Below are 19,697 nucleotides of genomic sequence, written 5' to 3' on the forward strand. Positions count from 1 at the left end.
TGTTTGTCCGCCACTCATTCATTTTTATTTTTTTTAATCATAAGGACTCTGTCTGATTGCATAAGATACCTACCCAGCCATCTGCTTGCGTTTGTTTTAAACATTTTGTTCGGTTAATGTTATTATTTTTTAAACTACACTGATATGATCTAAACAGCGCGTGTCACTGTTGTGCTGGTAAGCATCTTTATTTTATAATGCATAACCTTGATTATGCGGTCATTATAACGACGAGTCGCAATATACAATAACGGATGCATAATTCTATTTGATAATATTTAATATATACGCACGAATAACTGGGCGTGTGCATTCTATAGTGAAGATTAAATTAAATATATTTTCGATTGCCCTGCATTTGAAGTAACGTAGATATATTCGCAGATACAAAACAACATCAAGGTTTTAAAGTGATTATGGTGATTTTTAAATATAATTAACTGTATTAATGATGATGTTTCAACAGGAGTGTGGTTTGTGATTTTTCAGTGCTTGTGTCGAATGATTCCTCTTAACGCACGATCTTTAGATATTTATGCAGTGAACTGAATGACTTTAAAAGGCGTTTGAATGAGGCTTCTAAAGTAGTAAAATGTGCCAAGTTCAATTGAAATTATTTACCAAGCAAAATAGGGACAAACCTTTTTTGAAATTTCAATTAAACTTTTTTAATGCTATAATTGAATTTAAAACATATTATATATTTTTTTTATATACTAGAACATTTTATTAGTTTATTATTACATAAATTACATGAACGACAAATATGCACCACATTAAGTTTATTATTTGGTTGAAACTGTGTAATTTTATTTGATAGAAATGAAATCTATATATGTGATTAAAATAGATCATCTTAAATATAAGCCTAACATTTTTTTTTTAATTGTGACATTTATTTTCAATTAAAAAGTGTTTTCATTTAAAATGTGTATTTAATTTATAAATCTATTTTTATTTTTTAGTGTGGAGCACCGATCAGCCACAGATTGTCATAATGCTGGCCCGCAAAGGCCTTTTGGCTGATGGTTTCCTGTTGACACGACTCGCTGAAGATGCCGCACAACCCAGTCGCATCCGGCCAAAGTCACAGAGGGCACGTTTCATCACCAAGAGCGGGTCGTGTAATGTTGCCCACAAGAATATACGAGAACAGGTGCGTTGCCCAAATGAACCAAGCAAATGTTTAAATTCACTCACATTTTGTAGTATAATGTGTTATTAGACAACCGATGCAGTACACTTCACTGATTGGATTCTGTTGCTTCTCAGGGCCGGTTTCTCCAAGATGTTTTCACCACCATGGTGGACCTGAAATGGCAGCATTCCCTGCTCATCTTCACTTCGGCGTTCCTGTGCTCCTGGATGCTCTTTGCCATGGTGTGGTGGCTTTTAGCATTCGCTCACGGCGATCTGGAGCCTCGAGATCCCAACGAGCCTGGACCTGTGCCTTGTGTGACTTCCATTCACTCCTTCACATCTGCTTTTCTGTTCTCCATTGAGGTGCAGGTAAGGAGCAGTCTGGATGGATTTCAATCCAATTGTTGACTCATTGAGGACCAAATGGTTGAGCTTTCTGAACCTGTAATATCAGTCATTTCTGTAAAATCAGGTGACTATTGGTTTCGGAGGACGAATGGTGACGGAGGAATGTCCACTGGCCATCATAGTCCTCATTATCCAGAACATTCTGGGCCTGATCATCAACGCCATCATGCTGGGCTGTGTGTTCATGAAGACAGCTCAAGCCAACCGGAGAGCAGAGACCCTCATCTTCTCCCGTAACGCAGTCATTGCTCCGAGGAACGGCCGACCAACTTTCATGTTCCGTGTTGGGGATCTGAGGAAGAGCATGATCATCTCAGCCACAATACAGCTGCAGGTGACAAATATCTTCTACTCTGGCATCTATGGTTCCTTTAAGAACCTTTAATATCAATGGAGCCTTTCCCTTGGACAGAAGGTTCTTCATAGTTGAAAAAGGTTCTGTAGATTTTTTAAATGTACTTCAGAACCATTCACTAAATGGTTTTTTTCTCTGGCATCACTGTAAAATCTTCCTTTTGGAACATTTATTTGTAATAGTGTAGCACTTCTCTCTAAAACCTCTTGAGTTGAATTCCACCCTAATCTTGATTTCTGTTTTTCAGGTGATTCGGCGGACAGTAACTGCGGAGGGTGAGGTGATTCCTGTCTGTCAGCTCGATATCCAGGTGGAAAATCCTCTCAGGAGCAACGGCATATTCCTCGTCTCTCCACTTATAATCAGTCACACCATTGACAGAGGAAGCCCACTGTACGAGGTCTCAGCGCAGTCACTGGCTACCGAAGACCTGGAGATCATTGTCATCTTGGAAGGTGAATGGAGTACACTTCTCTTTGAATTAATAATAATGATAAATTAATTCATTTCAGTCATTTCTAAACTGAAAATAATTTGCTACCTGTATAGTTCACTATGAAAGAGAGCCGATGTGTCTGTTCTATCAGGTGTTGTGGAGACCACCGGCATCACCATGCAGGCCCGCACATCCTACACACCAGAGGAGATCTTTTGGGGTCGGCGTTTCGTCTCCATTATGACGGAGGAGGATGGGCGCTACTCAATCGACTACTCCAAATTTGGAAACACCGTTCCCGTCCGGATGGCGGCGCTCAGCGCTAAGGAGCTGGACCAGACCAGGGGCGTGCAGGACAGCGGACCCCATGAGGGTAAACCTCAGGGCTGGGGGCTGGTGAGGGCGGGACGGGGCGGGTACAGGAGGGGCGGCGGCCGGGCCTGCGATGACACAGCAGTCAAGCCTTGGTACGTGCCAGCGGAGAAGGAGGAGGAGAAGAAGGGGCAAAAGAAAAGGGTGAAACTTGAGGAAATAGGCAGAGAGATTGAAGAAGAAGCAGTGGAGGACATGAGCGATTAGAACAAAAACATTTATTTGGTTTTGCAGGTATGGAAGTAGAAATAACCTAGAAGTTATTGGTAACTAGTTCACTTAAAGTTATAGTTCAACTAAAAATGAAAATTCTGTCATCATTTACTCAACCTCATGGTGTTCCAAACTCATAAGACTTATATATATTCACAAAACTTAAACCGTTTGATTCTTATGGATTTGATTTGCAGCATCTTTATAACCTTTTTGGATCTTCTAAGTTTTGGTTACCTGGACAGAAATCTTTCAAGTTTTATTCAGAATAATGACCAAAGTCTTTGGAACAACATCATGGTGAGGAAATCATTACACAATTTACTTTTTTTTTTTTTTTTTGGAGAACTATCCCTTTAATATTCAAGAATATTATTAATAATAGTCTCAGATATGTTTTATACTAAACATGTTTTGTAAATCTAAAACATGGACAACTGTAGCATTGATAACAAATACCTCTGAGAATTTCTTGTCCTTTCCTGCAAGCAATATAATGAATTTTAGGATTGTTTTAAACAGAGAAATGAGGTCTCTTGACAGCACTAGTCAAGATACGGAGTGTAATTAGGTGAAGATGCCATTCAATGAGAATAAAAAGCAGGCTGTGGGGGATAGAAGTAGAGTCAACAGAATCAACTTTCATGTTGTGAAATTAAACATGACCAAAAAACCTTAACTCTGCACAAACTGTTTAACAGACTCTTTCTACCAGCCACAGAGTAGTTTTTTTTTTTCTTCAAATTAAATATGGCATATACCTCAATTAAAATGTAATACTGCTGCTGTTAAAGCAAACATGTGGCAGCTGTATATGTTTGTACAGTATGATGGGTTTTTACACAATAAGCCCTTTTAATAATATTCCAGTTCATTGCCTTTTTGTGTTCTTATCTTGTTTTATGAGATGTGATGTGTTTACGTTACTTTTTTAAGTGATAGTACAACCAAAAATTACAATTTGGTCTTCATTTACTAACCCTCATGTCATTCCAAACCTGTCTGACTTTTATTCTTCTGCTGAATGTAAAAGAAGATATTTTGAAGAATGTTGGTAAATAAACAGTTTTGGTTCCCATTGACTTCCATTGTACAAATAGAAAATACAGTAGAGGTCAATATGAAATAAAACAGTTTGGTGTCATTTACTCACCCTCATGCCATTCCAAATCAGTATGGTTTTTTTTCTTTGTGGAATAAAAAAAAAACAAAACAAAAAAAAAAACAGTTTTGGTTCCCATTGACATATTGGTAGCACTTTATTTTACAGTCCTGTTCCTCATGTACATACTATGTACTTATTATAGTAATTACAATAACTATGTAATAACTAGGTACTAACCCTAAACCTACCCCTAAACCTAACCCTACCCCATGTAGTTACCTTGAGTTACCAGAACTTTCTTAGATAAATACACTGCAAGTACACTATCAGTACATGTTAGTACACATACTGTAAAATAAAGTGCAACCGGCATATTTTATGCATACAATGGAGGCCAATGAAAACCAAAACCATTTTGTCACCAACATTCTTCAAAATATCTTCCACATTCAGAAAGAAAGTCATACTTTTGGAATTACATAAGGGTGAGTAAATGATGGCAAAATTATAATTTTGGGGTGGACTATCATTTTAATGTGGCTATCATAGTTGTTTAGTTTGTAAGTGTTGACATATCGTTTACATTGTGTGGGTTTGTGCAATAGTATTGTGTACTAGAGGACCTCTTACATACATACCTTCATGTTTGTGTCCTATTTAAATTAAAAATTAGGGAATACATTCCATGTTGATTTAACAGTTTACATATCAGTGAGTTTTTGTATTTTGTGTATTTCACATATTTAATAAAGCATATGGCATTTTATATATCTGACTGAAGGAATTCCTGAAATTTACTTTTTTTGGAAAACAGCGTGTTATGTCACAGGATTAGGGCTCAACAGCTGGGCAGACTTTACAGCGAATGAAGCTGTTCCATCTGTGTTCAGATGGTGGAGATTTTAAAGTTGTCTGTTTCAAATCCACTCACTGAATATATTCCTCCTTTTTATTAATTTTAGTGTTATATTGATGTTAGGTGCTGTATTTCAATTGCTAGTTGAAGTGGAGCTGTCCGCAGTGCTGAATAAACACTAGAACCATTGAAGGTGGTTTGAAATTGGACTTGTAAGACGGTAAAGGGTAAGCCAACCTCAAAAGCACCTGTTTTTAAAAACATTTAAAATGTATAAATTCAGAAAATCATGGTTTATGTTTAATTAGTTAATTTATTAATGTAAATATAGTACATACAAAGGTAATTTATGGGAAGATCAAGCATTTTGCTGCATTCTTATGAAATATCAGGCAAAATAAAATAAAAATAATTTTAAATTAAAAAGTCAGAAAACAAAGGTATTAGAATAAAAATAGTTTACAACAAACAGTGCTCTTTCATATATAAGTGGTTAGTTAAAACCAAACAATCACAAATAATGATACATAGTAAATATATAGATATCCATAAAGGGTATGGCAAGAAATAGCCTTCGAGGACACTAGTGAGGGATCAAGCAGTGATGCAGCAGGACCAGAGGCTGGTAAACAGCGCCAGCAGAGATAAGATCCACGTGCTTGCCGCGGTCGCTGGGCCGCTGTTACACAGGTCAGTGTTGCAGCACCTGTAAGTATATTCTGATATTGACGGAAACTTCTGGGACAGACGAGAGTTATCACAGTCAGTGTAACGAATGCACCGGCGAATGGTCTTCCCACCTAGAAAACGAGAACTCTTAATCAGTGAATAGAGTAGAATAAAAAAAAAAATAGTCACTTAAAAAAAGTATTAATACAATTAAATAAATGTTATTTTAAACGGAGCATATTTTTCAACATACACTTTAGAAATTAGATTATTTACTTATTTATAGTATAAAAATGATGTAGCCTTTCAGATAAAATGCACTAATTACATAAACTGCATTCTTACATCCACTAAAAATCTTATCACCAATAAATCCATCAAACATCTTACCTTCTGGGGATTTAAGACAAGTTGGAAGTTTTCATAACTTTTATAGATTATTCGTCATGTTTTTAAAATAATTTATATTTATATATATATATATATATATATATATATATATATATATATATATATATATATATATATATATATATATATATATATATATATATTTATATATATATATATATATAAGTTTGTCACTTTTTTAAGAAAAATTATAATATTCTTAAGCAAAGGTTTTGGGAATATAAAATATTAACTTAAGTTAGAAAATAAGAAGAGAAAGAAGAATTGTATAATTATTTTATTGTTCCATGTCTGCATTTCTTATTTTTCATTTCCCTTTAAACATCTCAGTATTTATGTCTTCATTACTAAGAAATCTAAATGCTGCAGTATAACCAAATCTTGAACACTAAAACCTTATCAAACTGAAAATTTACACAACTTATTTTAAGAAAGTTATTTGATCTTTTTAACTCAAAGAAGCTGTTTTGATGGACATTTAATTAACAAATTAATACATAATATGAATCGGTTATTTTTAGACAGATTAATTAGCAATGTTCAGTTATATACTTATCTTACCCAATATCATTTGGTTAGTAGTTATTGCAAAAGTGCTACAGAAAAGTGATGTTAATTTTTACAAAATGTCTAGTGTCACTTGTTTGCAGGTGTCACTTTGTTTGATAATATAATATAAAATTTAAACAATCATTGTGTTTTAAAATATATACATGAACCAAACACTTAACTATTAAAGTAAATTAAAATGTAAAAGCCAAAACCTTTTTGTGTCTGTCTCAGGAGGATGTGCCATTGCATGCTAAAACTTCATCCACAAACCTTTCTCATGAAGATATAAACATGCGTCCTCATAAGAACAGACTTGCTGCAATGTGCATCGGCCCCCAGTGTAATCCTCACACTTGTAACATCGAAGAGACGAGCCTGCAGAGGAGAATCGGATTCCATAATGCTTAACGCCTGTTTCAAATAAAAAGCACTGGAGTCATGATCAAACCACACAAAATTAAGCCAACAATAATGAAGTGCATTTAACTTACCTAAGCTTAGAGTCACACAGCAGACCAACAGAAAAAGTCCAAGAGAGCACTTCATTATGAAAAAAAAACCTTCCTGACCTAAGAGACTGATAATGAACATCAGTAAATGAAAACAAAGAAAATGATTAAACATTGAAATTCAGTGCATTGATGATTTCTGAAGGATCATGTGACACTGAATACTGGAGGAATGATGCTGAAAATTCACCTGCACATCACAGGAGTAAAATAAATGTTACAATATACTCACAGTTAAAAAAAATTGAAATACTTTTTCACAGTTTTAGTGTCTTTCCTGTATTTTTAGCACATAAAAGCAGCCTTGCTGAGCAGAAGTCTTAATTAAAATAATTTAAAATCACAATGTTTGCAAAATTTTGACAAGTACTGTATATACAATACAAAAATAAAAAAAATGTCTTTATACTAATATATATATATATATATATATATATATATATATATATATATATATATATATATATATATATATATATATATATATATATATATATAGAATACATGAAACAAAAATGAAATGCAAAACTGCACAGTTTAAATATCTTTTGCAATAATGAAGGAAAATATTAGCATCAGAATTATATTAAGTATGACTTACAATGCTCAAAATACTCAGGGTTAATCCAAGCTTGTGCTCTTCAACAGTCCGAAAGCATTCTTCGTGCACCTCTTCTCTGCTCGAGCTCTCGCCTCGCCCTTGCCCCAAATGAATGATGTCATTGATGGGGTTTCTCCTAGATGACAAGACAGATTAAAGGGATCCGAAAAACGAGACAAGATTATGTTTAACAGTCATTATCATTAATATACATGAATGTATTGCAATGCCTGCGTGTTGGTGACTTATAGATAACTATAAGTGCAATTAACAGTTGAATTACTTGCATTACCAACCATTTTGTTTATTATAATAAACTAATACGATAACAGTTTGCAATATAGAGCAGCACAACATACTCTTTTTGTACAAGTAAAATAGTAAAAAGTGAATAACATCATAACGCATCTCAAAAACAATTGCATTTCGCTAAACGATTATATTGCACAGCCTGATCACTGTTATATTAGTCTAAAACAGAGCACATACAGAATCTGTATCAAAACAAAAGATCTTGACTCTTAGTTCAATCTAACTGTCTCTCTCTTTGTACAGCGTAATGACTGACCACGAGAATTAAACCCCAATCCTTTCTGCTAGGTTTCCCAACACTGCAGCTGGTGCTCACAATAAAGGCCTGTGTCACACTTCCATTCTGCAGTCATGGAAGCACTCAATTCAGAGTCATCTCAATGCCACCCTTATTTCAGACTGAATTTCAGAATCTGAAAAGGCATGAAATGCAACTGTGAATCTGGATCTGATGATAACAGAACAATTGGTGATAAGCGAATGGACTTGTTGGGATTTTAAACAGGGAAGTAGTGTTGTTTGTGTGCCAGCCCACACAAGTACTCATGTTGTTGCTTTTCTTCTAACTTACAAAAGGGAGCAGAAATTCACCCATCACATGTCAGGATGCTAATAGGAGAAGGCATGATGATTGGCTTATTCCACAGAGCTGGAATGGGACTGTGTTTTATGGACCAAATATTGACACAGATGAACAAAGAAGCTGTGGTCATACAAGCAACAAATGGCACTCGATCTTTGTTTGGGCTGAAGCATTCAGTGCAGCATTTTAAATAATGTGTGTATGTGTCTAGTTAATCTAAAAAAGCTTTATTTTTTTAACATGCAACAATCAAGAAATGGCTTTCTTTTTAAACCTAAAATTAAATGGCAACTCAATTAAAGGAATAGTTCACCAAAAAAAATGCTGAAAACGAACCCTCAGGCCATCCAAGATGTAGAGGAGATTGTTTCTTCATAAGAGAAATGTATTATTGCATCACTTGTTCACCAATGGATACTCTACAGTGAATGGGTGCCGTCAGAACGAGAGTCCGAACAGCTGATAAAAGCATCACAGTGATCCACAAGTTATTCACACAACTTGAAGAATTACATTTCCGGTACGATATGAGCACTCTATTCATAATATTGCAGAAAAGTCATCTTGTGTGAATCAGGAGAGTAGTATGCACGGATCAAGCACAGTTTACAAGTGTACTTGTGGGTTATCTTAATGTTTTTATCAGCTGTTTGGCACCCATTCACTGCAGAGCATCCATGATGTAATGCTAAAGTGATAATCTTAAATTACTCCATCTCCATCTGTTCTGATTAAGAAACAAACTCATCTACAATCTTGGATGGCCTGATGGTGAGAACATTTCCAGCAAATTAAAAAATTTGGGGCGAACTACTCCTTCAAGCCAAATAAAAAACAAACAAACAAATAAAAACAAACAAAAAAAACACACAAGCAATACCACATTTTAAAAAACTTTATTAAACCATTATTTGTTGAATATAGTTTCCATATGCTGTAATTTTAAGCAGGTTTCTATAATGCATGTACACATTCCCCAGGCATACATTTCACATGTAGTTCGTATTCTGGAGTTCCAGTGTTATTTTTTCAGGAAGAAGCGGTGTATAACGTGTAAATCCAAGCAAAACACATATTTCTCTTTGCAAGAAGGAACTGAATGAAAATATGGAGCTAACACTCACTTATTTTGTCCGAAAATAAACTTGACATCAGAAGTAACTTTGTTCCTTAGGCCTAAGACCTGGTGTCTCCCAGATAAAAACATTTCCTAATAATTCATGATACGGACAATGCACATGATTGTGTTTACATGACATATAAATCAAGGAAATACAAAATTATGAATCTAGACATAACGTTTACATTTGGTACACATAGTATTCGATTAAAGGAAAACAGATATTAAAGCATTAACTAAATAATATCAGACTTGATTTTGGCTCATTTTCTGAGAATTCACCATTAAAGATATGACACAGCTCACAATATGAGAAGATTCACTCGATGGCATACCTCACTGTGAGGTAACAGTCTAACATTCATAAGCATTCACATAGATAAAAGATCCTTACAATCCGTTTGCTACTCATGAGTTCAGAAGTGGGTATGCTATGCCATCAATTGTTCACTAAAGCATGAAATGCTAACAAAAATAGCTTCTTTGAAACACAATAGTTTAACCAATTAAATGAGACTAATCTTTTGCGTAGAACATTGAAATTTCTGTTTTTAAAAAGTACATTCATTAAAAAAAAGAATAAAAATGGATCCTTTAAACACATGCTAAACATTCAGACTTGCAAAATCTAAATCTATTTCAAAATAAAGACAAGCCATTTCAGTATGATTAATATAATGTATAAAACCTCGCAGCACATGGAAGGTCACCGTCGATCAATACTCTTCAATATTACTGCATTTAAAATTGATAAACTGAGACATATCACAAAATACAATATTTTCTAAACTGATAATAATGATGCTTTAACAACTGCATGAATAAAATTGACATGTTAAATTTCAACTGCAACATTGAAAACATTACTGTTAAAAAAGCCTATTAATAGATCTCTACAGGTGACTCTTTTTTTTTTTACCTTGATTATCATTTTTTAAAACAGTCATGGCTTGAAAAATATGGAAATTTTTAGCACAAGTAAGTTATCTTGTAAAACATGCTCAGTCATGTTGGACACCTCCAAATTACACAGTTTCAATGAATATTATTAGTATTAAACTTGCTTGTATTTAAGAATATACAATTTAAGTGTAAAATATATATATATTGCACAGGTATAATAGATGGAATTTAGTGGAAGGCAAGGTAAAACAAAAATGATGTGAAATATACATGATGCGGACCATAACACATGCAATTCTAGAATACACGAATGCACATAATAACACAAATTAAAAATATAAAAGCTTTGTTCTTGTATGACTTAGTGATTTAAGTAGTGTTATTCTTTCAAATACAAAAATGTAATCCAAGGTTCAGTGTCGCCTACTAGTGGTGACAACATGCACACACATTTGCATTGGGTGAAAAGTATTGCTGAGACAGACAGTGCTAGAATTTTGGGTTATTAATGCTGAAATATTTTCTTTTTATCATTAAACATTTTAGTAAACCTTTGACTACGCAGACCACCTCTTTGCTGCATTGAAATGTAAATATATATTTGTTTCTTTGATGTGGAATCAGAAAATGTAACTATAATTTGGAATGGCTCATAAGGGGCTCTGGCATAGTAGCCGGTAGCTGTACATAAAAATATGTACCAGAAATCAAGCACTAGCAAATGCTAAAAGCACAGAGAAAACTTTTCTTTTTTTTCCGGTAAGGCTAAACCTTGCATATTTAGGCTATATATTTGAAATCTTTAAATCAGATTTGGTGTAAACTGCACATTACCGGCACCTGTATGATGGGCCATATTATCAAATCAAGATTGACAGATAATCTTAAAAGTAGTGGTTAACTAAAGAGTATCTATAAAAAAAAAAAAAAAAAAATGTTAGGAATAGGCAAAAGAGTGGCCATTTCCAGTCCAGTTAGTGATAACCAGCATAAAGAGCATGCTGTGAAAATTTGAGGAATTTTTTTTTATCATTTCCATACACACAAGTCTACGTACAAAGACAGAATGATTGCTCAAATTATATTGCAGATATAATAATAAAACTTTTTATTATTAAAGGTTTTAGTTGAATCGGTCTTTGCAAGAAGGTGACTTTTCAAAGATTAAAAAAAGACTGTAAGGAGGCTTCACTCACCAATATCTGATGAAATGGTGCTTAGTCAAACATTCACCTTACGGCAACAATCCTTGTGACTAGAAAATAGCCTAGTTTCTCTTTGGAACAAAAACACATATCAACACATCACATGAACATTTTAAAGTGTTTTATGTGCCTGTGACCTGCAAAGGCATTTAAACCAATTCATAGAGAAAACGCTGATCTAGGCCATTTTAGCAGCAGGGCCAGTGTCAAACTACTTGGCCAATCACATTATAGTACATCACATTATCAGCCCTTTTCCAACGAGATGGCTTTTTGGAATTATGTTGGCTGAGTAATTGGTGCCGATCAGTTAAATATCTGGATAACACTCATATGCATTCATATCCATATTGTGCAACACAGACTTTTGTTCGGTGGTGGGCATTCTGCTCAGCACTTCTGCCGAGGGTGAATAGCTGTTCCCGGATTTCTCTTCAAACCAGTTGTCCAAAGCTCGCTTTCCATCAAAGCTCCTGATAGGTGGCCCGTTAACGGCCAAGGTGAGCAGATCATTGATCTGTTCCAGAGTTAGTCTGGAACGGCAATTTCTGCGCACTTTCTGCAACGAGCATCTTCCTTTGTCACAGCATGTCGATGACGTTGGCAGGACCCTGACAACGTGCAGGATGTGATTGAGAAGAGGGAAACGTTGCTTGTATTTGAAGATGTGGCTGACTAATTCTTTAAAACCATTCACACTGCAATAATCAGCTTTTAGATCCCTCCATTCAACTACAAGGCTTCCTCTGGCATCTATTCTCTCTTTAGAGAGCTCACGGCCAGAGGAAGGAATAGTCTCCAGGTGGTCAAAAATGACAAGGATCTCCTTCTCTCCATATGCACCAAGATCATCCCTGTTAAGAGGCCACGAGGCCAGGTCAAGGACCTGACAAGCCTGAACCACTGAGCGACTGAGTGGATCAAAACGTTGGGCCAGGATGCCTTGACTTCGCTGACAGATCTTCTCTCGAATGGACTGAAACTTGGACTCAGCAACCCGCAAGTTCTTGAGGTCCACGCCATTAAAACTCTCCCGAAAGTTGTCCTCAAACTCCTGTAGGTGCTCCCCTGGGGAGTCCACCAATTGACCAATCTCATGAATGGCATCCTCAATTTTTGCATCCACCTGTGATGGCAACAGATAGTCCCCCTGAAAGATGAACGCAAGTCGTGAAAAGACAGCAATGATGTCCAACAGAAAATAGATCAGCTTCACCGACTGATAATCCAACAGGAACTGTAGGAGAGACAGAGCAATGGCAGCAGCATCGCCTCTCTGGGATTGGCTGCTTATGCTCTTCAAGTGAGCAACCACCTCTAGATAGTCCTTGATTAGGGCAGTGAGAACATTGGGTTCACCTATGATCCAACGCACAGCTCTTATATCCCCAAGAAACTTCGTTTCCTCAGACAGAGTTGGTGCTGTTGATTTCAACTCAGCCATCATACGTGGAGAATACCGGTAGAAGCTAAGAAGTTGCTTCAAGTTGTTTTCCAGATCCTCCAAGCAAGACAGTTCCTTTCCACTGATAGCATCCAGAACCTCCAAATGGGGACGATGGATCATCACAGGTAGACACAACACCCAAGGGATTGTCTTTCGTACGGATATGTAAATTTTTGCCCTCAGACTAGAGGAAAGGTTTGAGCCATCTATTCCCAAGCCAACAACTAGCATGTCCTGAAGTCTTAGACCAAGGACTCCAAAGGCACGATCCACAGCCTGGAGGTAGCCTTCCACGTTGCCTCCGCAAAGCCTTTGTAGGGAAAGGAACTCCGTGGCAGGAAGTCCATCAGTGGTGGTGAACTGGACGTAAACAGCAACAGTATCAGCCAAGAGCTCATCATTCTGCCCATCCATGATGATGCTTAGAAAGGGCGAAAGCCGAATCTTCTCAGCCAAATCCTCTTTGAATGCTCGAGCAATGTGTTGGATGAGAATCTGACAGTCATTTTCATTCATGTACTGATCTACCACTTTGAGGTCGCACTTCTTGAGGAGCTCCGCCAAGGGTCGCAGATCGGAAAATGGCCGTCCTTCCAAAGCCAGATGGTAGGCAGCATTGAAAAGAGTCATCATGTTACGACACATCTCCTCGGTCTTCTCCGGGTGCATGCGAAGTTTGTAAAGCTGCAAACACTTCTTGTGCAGATTGCTCTGGCTATGAAGTTTAATAGTGTGGATTTTGAATTGCTTGGAACCAATAATAAAAGCAGAGGTGCGGGAAGACTGGACAGTGTATTGTCGGCACACGTGGCACCACATTTCATTCAGTGTGGGCGAATAACGGAGAAACCAGAACTTCTTCAGCCACTCCTGTTTGAAGCGACGAATCCGACGACCTGAGCCCACCGAGAGCTTCGAAGACTCATCCGTAGCCGCCATGAGGTCAGCAGAAATTGATTCATCAGCAGAATCAACATCCTGGTCATCTTCCTCAAGCACTCCTGGGACGGGCATCATGGCATCTAAAACAAATGAGCAAACAGAGCACAGAATTAAACTGAAAACGAACACAAAGCAAGTTTAAACTCAAACATTTCTAACTGGTTAGTTTTGGCATGAATGAAGGCATTTTTACACCTATTGTAAGCATACCTTCTCAATACAGTTCATGATATCTCAAGTTCTACATCAACTAATATACTAAAACACATTCTTTTTAAGTATGATTAAATTAAAACATTCTCTATTCCACACACCAAACAAACAAAGGCTTAAACTTTAGTGGCAGGCTCCAAAAAGAAAACACTCATTAATAATTGTATTAAAACTTTTAATTAAGAGTGCATTTCCATTTTAAACATTTCAACAAATTTGGGAGTAACACAATCACTAGCAAAAATGCAAAACAACAACAAAAGAATGTTAACAGTAACTGATTAACTACAAGACAAAATGTATTTATTATATATATATATTTTTTTTTAATCAACAACATCTACTCCAGAAAGGCTCTCATCCATGGTAGCATTCCATCCCAGGTGTAAACCTACCTTTGAGGTCCTCACTATGAAAGGGCTCAAATGGTGGGACTGGCTTAATTTCAGCATGCCCCTGTCCTCTGAGACAAAGCAGCTCAGCCTCCAGCTCACGTATTCGTTGTTTTAACCTCACACAGTTTGGGCAGAAAGATGCTGATGGTCCTACTTTGGGCAGGGTCACGTCTTCTTCTGTTTCTTCCATTTTAATGCATTTTGCATCAATCCCACTCTCGTGATGTTCCATGGAAGCCAATCCAGAGGCGAAGACAGTCTCTTTACACTCTGCGTCAAGCTGGCTGAAAACCTGGCAGACATTTGTTCTTGCTCTTGGAAAAGATGAGGTGCTGTTCAGGGGGTTGTTCTGGCTTTGATTAGTCTCCAGAGATGCTTCCAGGACATCTTTGAAAATGAGGTCAATCTTCTTTTTCTTGGCCTGGGGCTGGTTTTCTGCCTCATCACTTCCATGCTTACTTCGGGTCCTTCTACCATGTATTGCAGATCTCAACACTGGACCTTTATGCTCCTCCTGTTCTTCTAATTTCACTCCTGCAATACAATAGTGTTATGGTTAATGCATGTAAAACTACCAGAATATTTATATATATATAAAAAATAAATAAAAAACGGGGGGAAAATATAAGTGATTTTGAAAAAAGTATGATGACTAAAGCAGATCAAAAGAAACAAAAAATTTATATAAATCCCATTTCACTTACCTGTTAAACCATTGCAGGCCTGGAACATCTCTTCTGGGTACTTTTGGTTGATCAAAAATGTTCAATGTAAAATGAGTTACATTTTGGTCTATTCCTACCAAAAGCTACTGAAGACTTGAAATATAGCGCACGTTTTATCATGATCACATTTTTTTTGATGATGCCTTTAGTTTCCCTTTGAAAAATGAAACCTCCAACCTGCATTAATGGTTATTGAAAGGAAATCAGTGACCAGTAGAATTCTTTCAAATTTCTCCTTTTTGCATTTCACAGAAAATATAGTTTGAACCAACATGGGGATGAGTATGTAGTGCAATTATTTGGCTGAACTACTTCAATTATAGTAAATATTGTTTACATTTTGTTTTTACATTACGTTTTACTCAAATCTTGTTGTGAGTTTCAGTCTCGTCTAAACTGATCTAATCCAGTAAACAAAACATCTTCCCATAAATGACTTTGCAAATTTAAAATGTGCTGTTAGGATTTTATTAGAATATATAAATGTTTATTTAGAATATATTATTCTTCAGTTCTGGCCCTGTAGTGTTTGTATTAGCAGCCCCTTAAAATGTCTTTGGAGATTCTTTTTGACCTATTTCAAAAGTGTTCAATTTTGTCAACTTTTTTTGGCTCAAGCTCCAGCGAGGGGTGTCTCACCTGTGTCCAGATTGCGGTCGATGCTGTCCCGAGACACACTCTGCAGTCTCCTCATGTACTCGCTGCTGTACCACACACAGAGTTTCTCTCCCACCGTCAGTCTCTGACACACTCTAAAGTAGATTTCTTCCCCATGTTGAAATGCACTCAGGTTCTTTTTCCTCTCATCAGAAGAAATCAGAATGAACCTGAGAGGAATAAACAATTAATACCGTGAACAAAAATATCAACTTAACCATAACCCTGACTAAAACATAATTTTCCACACAAGATCCTTAAATTACAATAGCACAAAGAAAAGGAAAAGATTAATTAAAGTGGATGTCATCTCAGCAACATGGTATTACCTCATCCAGTTAGACGTAGTTTCATCACTCCCATCAATGAATTTATTTTTGTTGTCCTTACCAACAATCTGTAATAAATACATTAGACATTTAAATATAGTTTTATCTGCATTATAAATAAATGTGCATACATACAACTATGCTAAATGGTGTTTAAATATATAACAATAACCTACCATCCAAGAGTATGGTCCTGAGTGTTTATCCGAGGCATTTATTTGGCCTTGATAAGGACCAAACAGCGCCCCCTTTGGTATGTTTTCATCCATGCAGCATACATCCACCTTATCACCATCTCTGCGGATCTCAATGCCTGAGGGTACAGTGAGAGCTGCCCGATTGGGAACCCCTGATTCCACAGGGGTGTCTGGCACAAAAAAAGGGGGCCCATGGGTAGGGCACTCCTCCGAGAAATATTTCTTGCATTCTTCACAGACTGTGCATGTAACATTTAATAACCAATGATTACAAACAACATAATTATATGTATATACACACCGCAACACTTCTATTTCAATATAAAGTAAATGCTACTTACACCAAAAACTGGTTGAATGCTCATAGTCAACTTTTAGTTTTTTGTTTGGCTCTTCAGTGGACTTCCCATTTGAGGCACTATTATATAGGTAGAAAAACAGCTTATTACTACAATTCTTTAATGCACATGGATTTCTTCTTAAATGTTTGCTGTTGTAAACACTTTTTAACGCTCACCTGGTGCTGCATTCAGCCTCAACTTCCATGGAGGAATGGTCTGGAACAGCACAGGAGTCTGCCATCATTCTGGGCAGAGCGTTTCACTTCAACATATTAAAGCTGAAGTAAAATAAATGCTGTTCAAACAGGAAATTTAAAAGATGTTATAAAGAGAGCATCAAAACAGTTAAAACATAAAAAAATGAAGGTCACAGTTTATTTTAAGGTCCAGTTAACTACTATTAATAAATAAAATCAAACTAATTTTCTGCTTATAAATAGTAAGGTAGTTGTTAGGTTTAGGTACCTGTATGTGGTAGGATTACAGGATCTAAAATATGGTCATGCAAAATATGTTGTTAATATCTGCTTTACACTGTAAGTACTAATTAACAGCCAATATGTTAGTTAATAGTGAGAACTGGACATTCAAATAAAGTTACCAAAATGAAAAACATAAGAAACAGGGATCAATCAGAGCACCTAAAATAAATATTAAATAAAATATAATTTGACTTTGGCTTAAAAGTCAAATTTAAATTTTAAATTTTGAAAAATGTAAAGAAATATGAAAAAAAAACATGAAGAAGAATGAAGACGTATTTAATATTATTTCTGATAATAACCATATTACATTTTTACTACAGAAGAACAATATTTTAGTTAGAGGCGTCTCAAATCATGCTGGATAACATGACCATTACACAAACATGTGGAGTCCATTTCAGGACATACAAAATAATAAGACATTCAGAAATTAATGAGTTAATCTTTTTACACATTGTTATGCTGATTGTATATTTTGTGATTAATAAAATATATTTAAAACTTAACTAGTTATCTCAACATTTTAACCCAAAATTCTTATATTATGGAAAAAAAAGTATGCCTGTTATGCGCTATCTTACCTTTACAGTGGGGCACAGTGACGTCATGCTGGCTTTGCCTTAACCATGTCATCTCATTTTTAATTCTTAAATGCTTTTATAGGTTTATAAATGTTTACATGGTTACAAACTTTGAGCGGCTTTCGTAAAAACATACAAACGAGCCAACCACGAAAAGTGACCTCAAGAAACCCCGAATCTGTTCTGCTGACGTTTCCGAGTCAGTCAGAAAGCAGCGCTCTGATTGGTCGAGCCGGCCATCACTCACAGCCTACCCGAGCTGTGAGAGAAACGAGTGCAGGAAAACAAATAGGACAACAATGCTCGGTTGAAAAATAAAGCTCTTGAAAAGTTTGTTCATCTTAAACTTGTGAGGTAAAAGTTGCACATGAGCTCGAGCGCAGGCGACGACAAAGACGGTACGCAATGCTTCTGTACGGCTCGGTCTCCGCTTAGCTTCTGCAAGGCAACTGGCAATATGCCTAACGCTTTCGGAAGCCATTTTCATTGGCCACAATGGCTAGTGAGTGTAACTCACCTTCTGTAGAACATACGCAGTGCGTCTCGGGGTCTTTGGTGGTCTTCTTCAGCCGTGGTGCGTCTCGCTATCTGCCGCTCCGAGCAGGGCGGCGGTGACGCAAGGGCACGCGGGGATTTCACTAGTCCCGGGCGATGCAAAGTTTATCATCTCCAAATGTTTGTACCACAGTCATCTGCTTCTCTCTGCTGTGACCACCATCTTTTAATACAGGAAATGACATGGAAAACGGAAGAAAGCGGGGTTTGTGCCGACTGGGCATGAAATTTCAGGAAAAGGAAAAGTTCGATTGTGTGAAGTTGTATGAGGCCGCGGCTCGCGCGTTTCGTGTGCGTTCGCTTTTGGAACGCGTTTATTTATTTATTTGGTAACACTATAAAATAAGGTTCCATTAGTTAATGTTAGTTAACTACTTTAGTTAACGTAATCTAAGCAAGAACAATCATTTTATTAATCTTGGTTAATGTTAATTTCAACATTTACTAATGCATTATTCAAATCAAAAGTTGTGCTTGTTAACATTAAAGCACTGTGAATTAGCATGAACTAACAATGAATAACTATTTTCATTAACATTAAAAGATTAATAAACAGTAATAAATGTATTGTTCATGTTAATTAATACATTAACTAATGGAACCTTATTCTAAAGTGTTACCATTTATTTATTTTTTAATAATTAAAAGTTTAATAATTAAAGTTGTAATAGCCCTTTTCACAGTCAGCCACTTAATGTTAAAACTCCATTTGAACTTTTTGTTGATAATTTTAGCCTTGGGTGTACAATGTACTTTTTGCCTCCATTATATAAGTGTTATACTTTATGATTACAGTTCGAAAAGCTCCCGTTCACTTAATATCCTCAGAATTACTGTGATTACGACCACTCGGGGCTATTCACGTACATAATACATTTCCGTTTTTATGTCAACGCCGTTCATAACAACAAAATTGAGCTTTTGACAGCAGAATACTTAATCGTCTATATTCTCTTGCACATATGGAAGAATAAACTATCACCATATGCACACCGCTATAACATAAATAAAGACATTGCATGGTGCATAAATAGCTCTATCAGTAACTACCCATCATCCTTTACTATTGAAATTGCTGCC

The 19,697-nt window shown here is 36.2% G+C and overlaps 2 protein-coding genes across 5 annotated transcripts; one reads left to right on the forward strand and one right to left on the reverse strand.

Annotated features, from left to right (window-relative positions):
- Positions 1–35: 35 nt before the first annotated feature.
- On the forward strand, positions 36–4,804 carry LOC127946629 (ATP-sensitive inward rectifier potassium channel 11-like). Of its 2 annotated transcripts, none has more exons than XM_052543316.1 (6): positions 36–177; positions 966–1,156; positions 1,273–1,509; positions 1,613–1,882; positions 2,151–2,358; positions 2,491–4,804. In XM_052543316.1, exons 2-6 carry the CDS (start codon positions 998–1,000, stop codon positions 2,916–2,918), a joined length of 1,302 nt encoding a protein of 433 aa, XP_052399276.1. In that variant the 5' UTR covers positions 36–177; positions 966–997; the 3' UTR covers positions 2,919–4,804. The 2 variants fall into 2 exon arrangements, with proteins under 2 accessions (XP_052399276.1, XP_052399277.1); XM_052543317.1 differs by having other exon boundaries at positions 45–177; positions 973–1,156.
- A 2,823-nt stretch (positions 4,805–7,627) lies between these two features.
- Positions 7,628–18,784, reverse strand: LOC127946804 (zinc finger protein 862). 3 transcript variants are annotated; one of them, XR_008151174.1, is made up of 9 exons: positions 18,580–18,784; positions 17,173–17,291; positions 16,997–17,073; positions 16,635–16,894; positions 16,459–16,526; positions 16,112–16,299; positions 14,748–15,281; positions 11,742–14,219; positions 7,628–7,763 (listed from the first exon to the last, which is right to left on the reverse strand). XR_008151174.1 is itself a non-coding variant. In XM_052543567.1 (8 exons), exons 2-8 carry the CDS (start codon positions 17,238–17,240, stop codon positions 12,061–12,063), a joined length of 3,354 nt encoding a protein of 1,117 aa, XP_052399527.1. In that variant the 5' UTR covers positions 17,241–17,291; positions 18,580–18,784; the 3' UTR covers positions 9,403–12,060. The 3 variants fall into 3 exon arrangements, 2 of the variants coding, with proteins under 2 accessions (XP_052399527.1, XP_052399528.1); XM_052543567.1 differs by lacking the exon at positions 7,628–7,763 and having other exon boundaries at positions 9,403–14,219; XM_052543568.1 differs by lacking the exons at positions 7,628–7,763; positions 14,748–15,281 and having other exon boundaries at positions 9,403–14,219.
- Between the last annotated feature and the right edge of the window lie 913 nt (positions 18,785–19,697).

This window comes from Carassius gibelio, chromosome A25 (assembly GCF_023724105.1).
Source record: "Carassius gibelio isolate Cgi1373 ecotype wild population from Czech Republic chromosome A25, carGib1.2-hapl.c, whole genome shotgun sequence".
In the NCBI taxonomy this organism is placed as follows: domain Eukaryota; kingdom Metazoa; phylum Chordata; class Actinopteri; order Cypriniformes; family Cyprinidae; genus Carassius; species Carassius gibelio.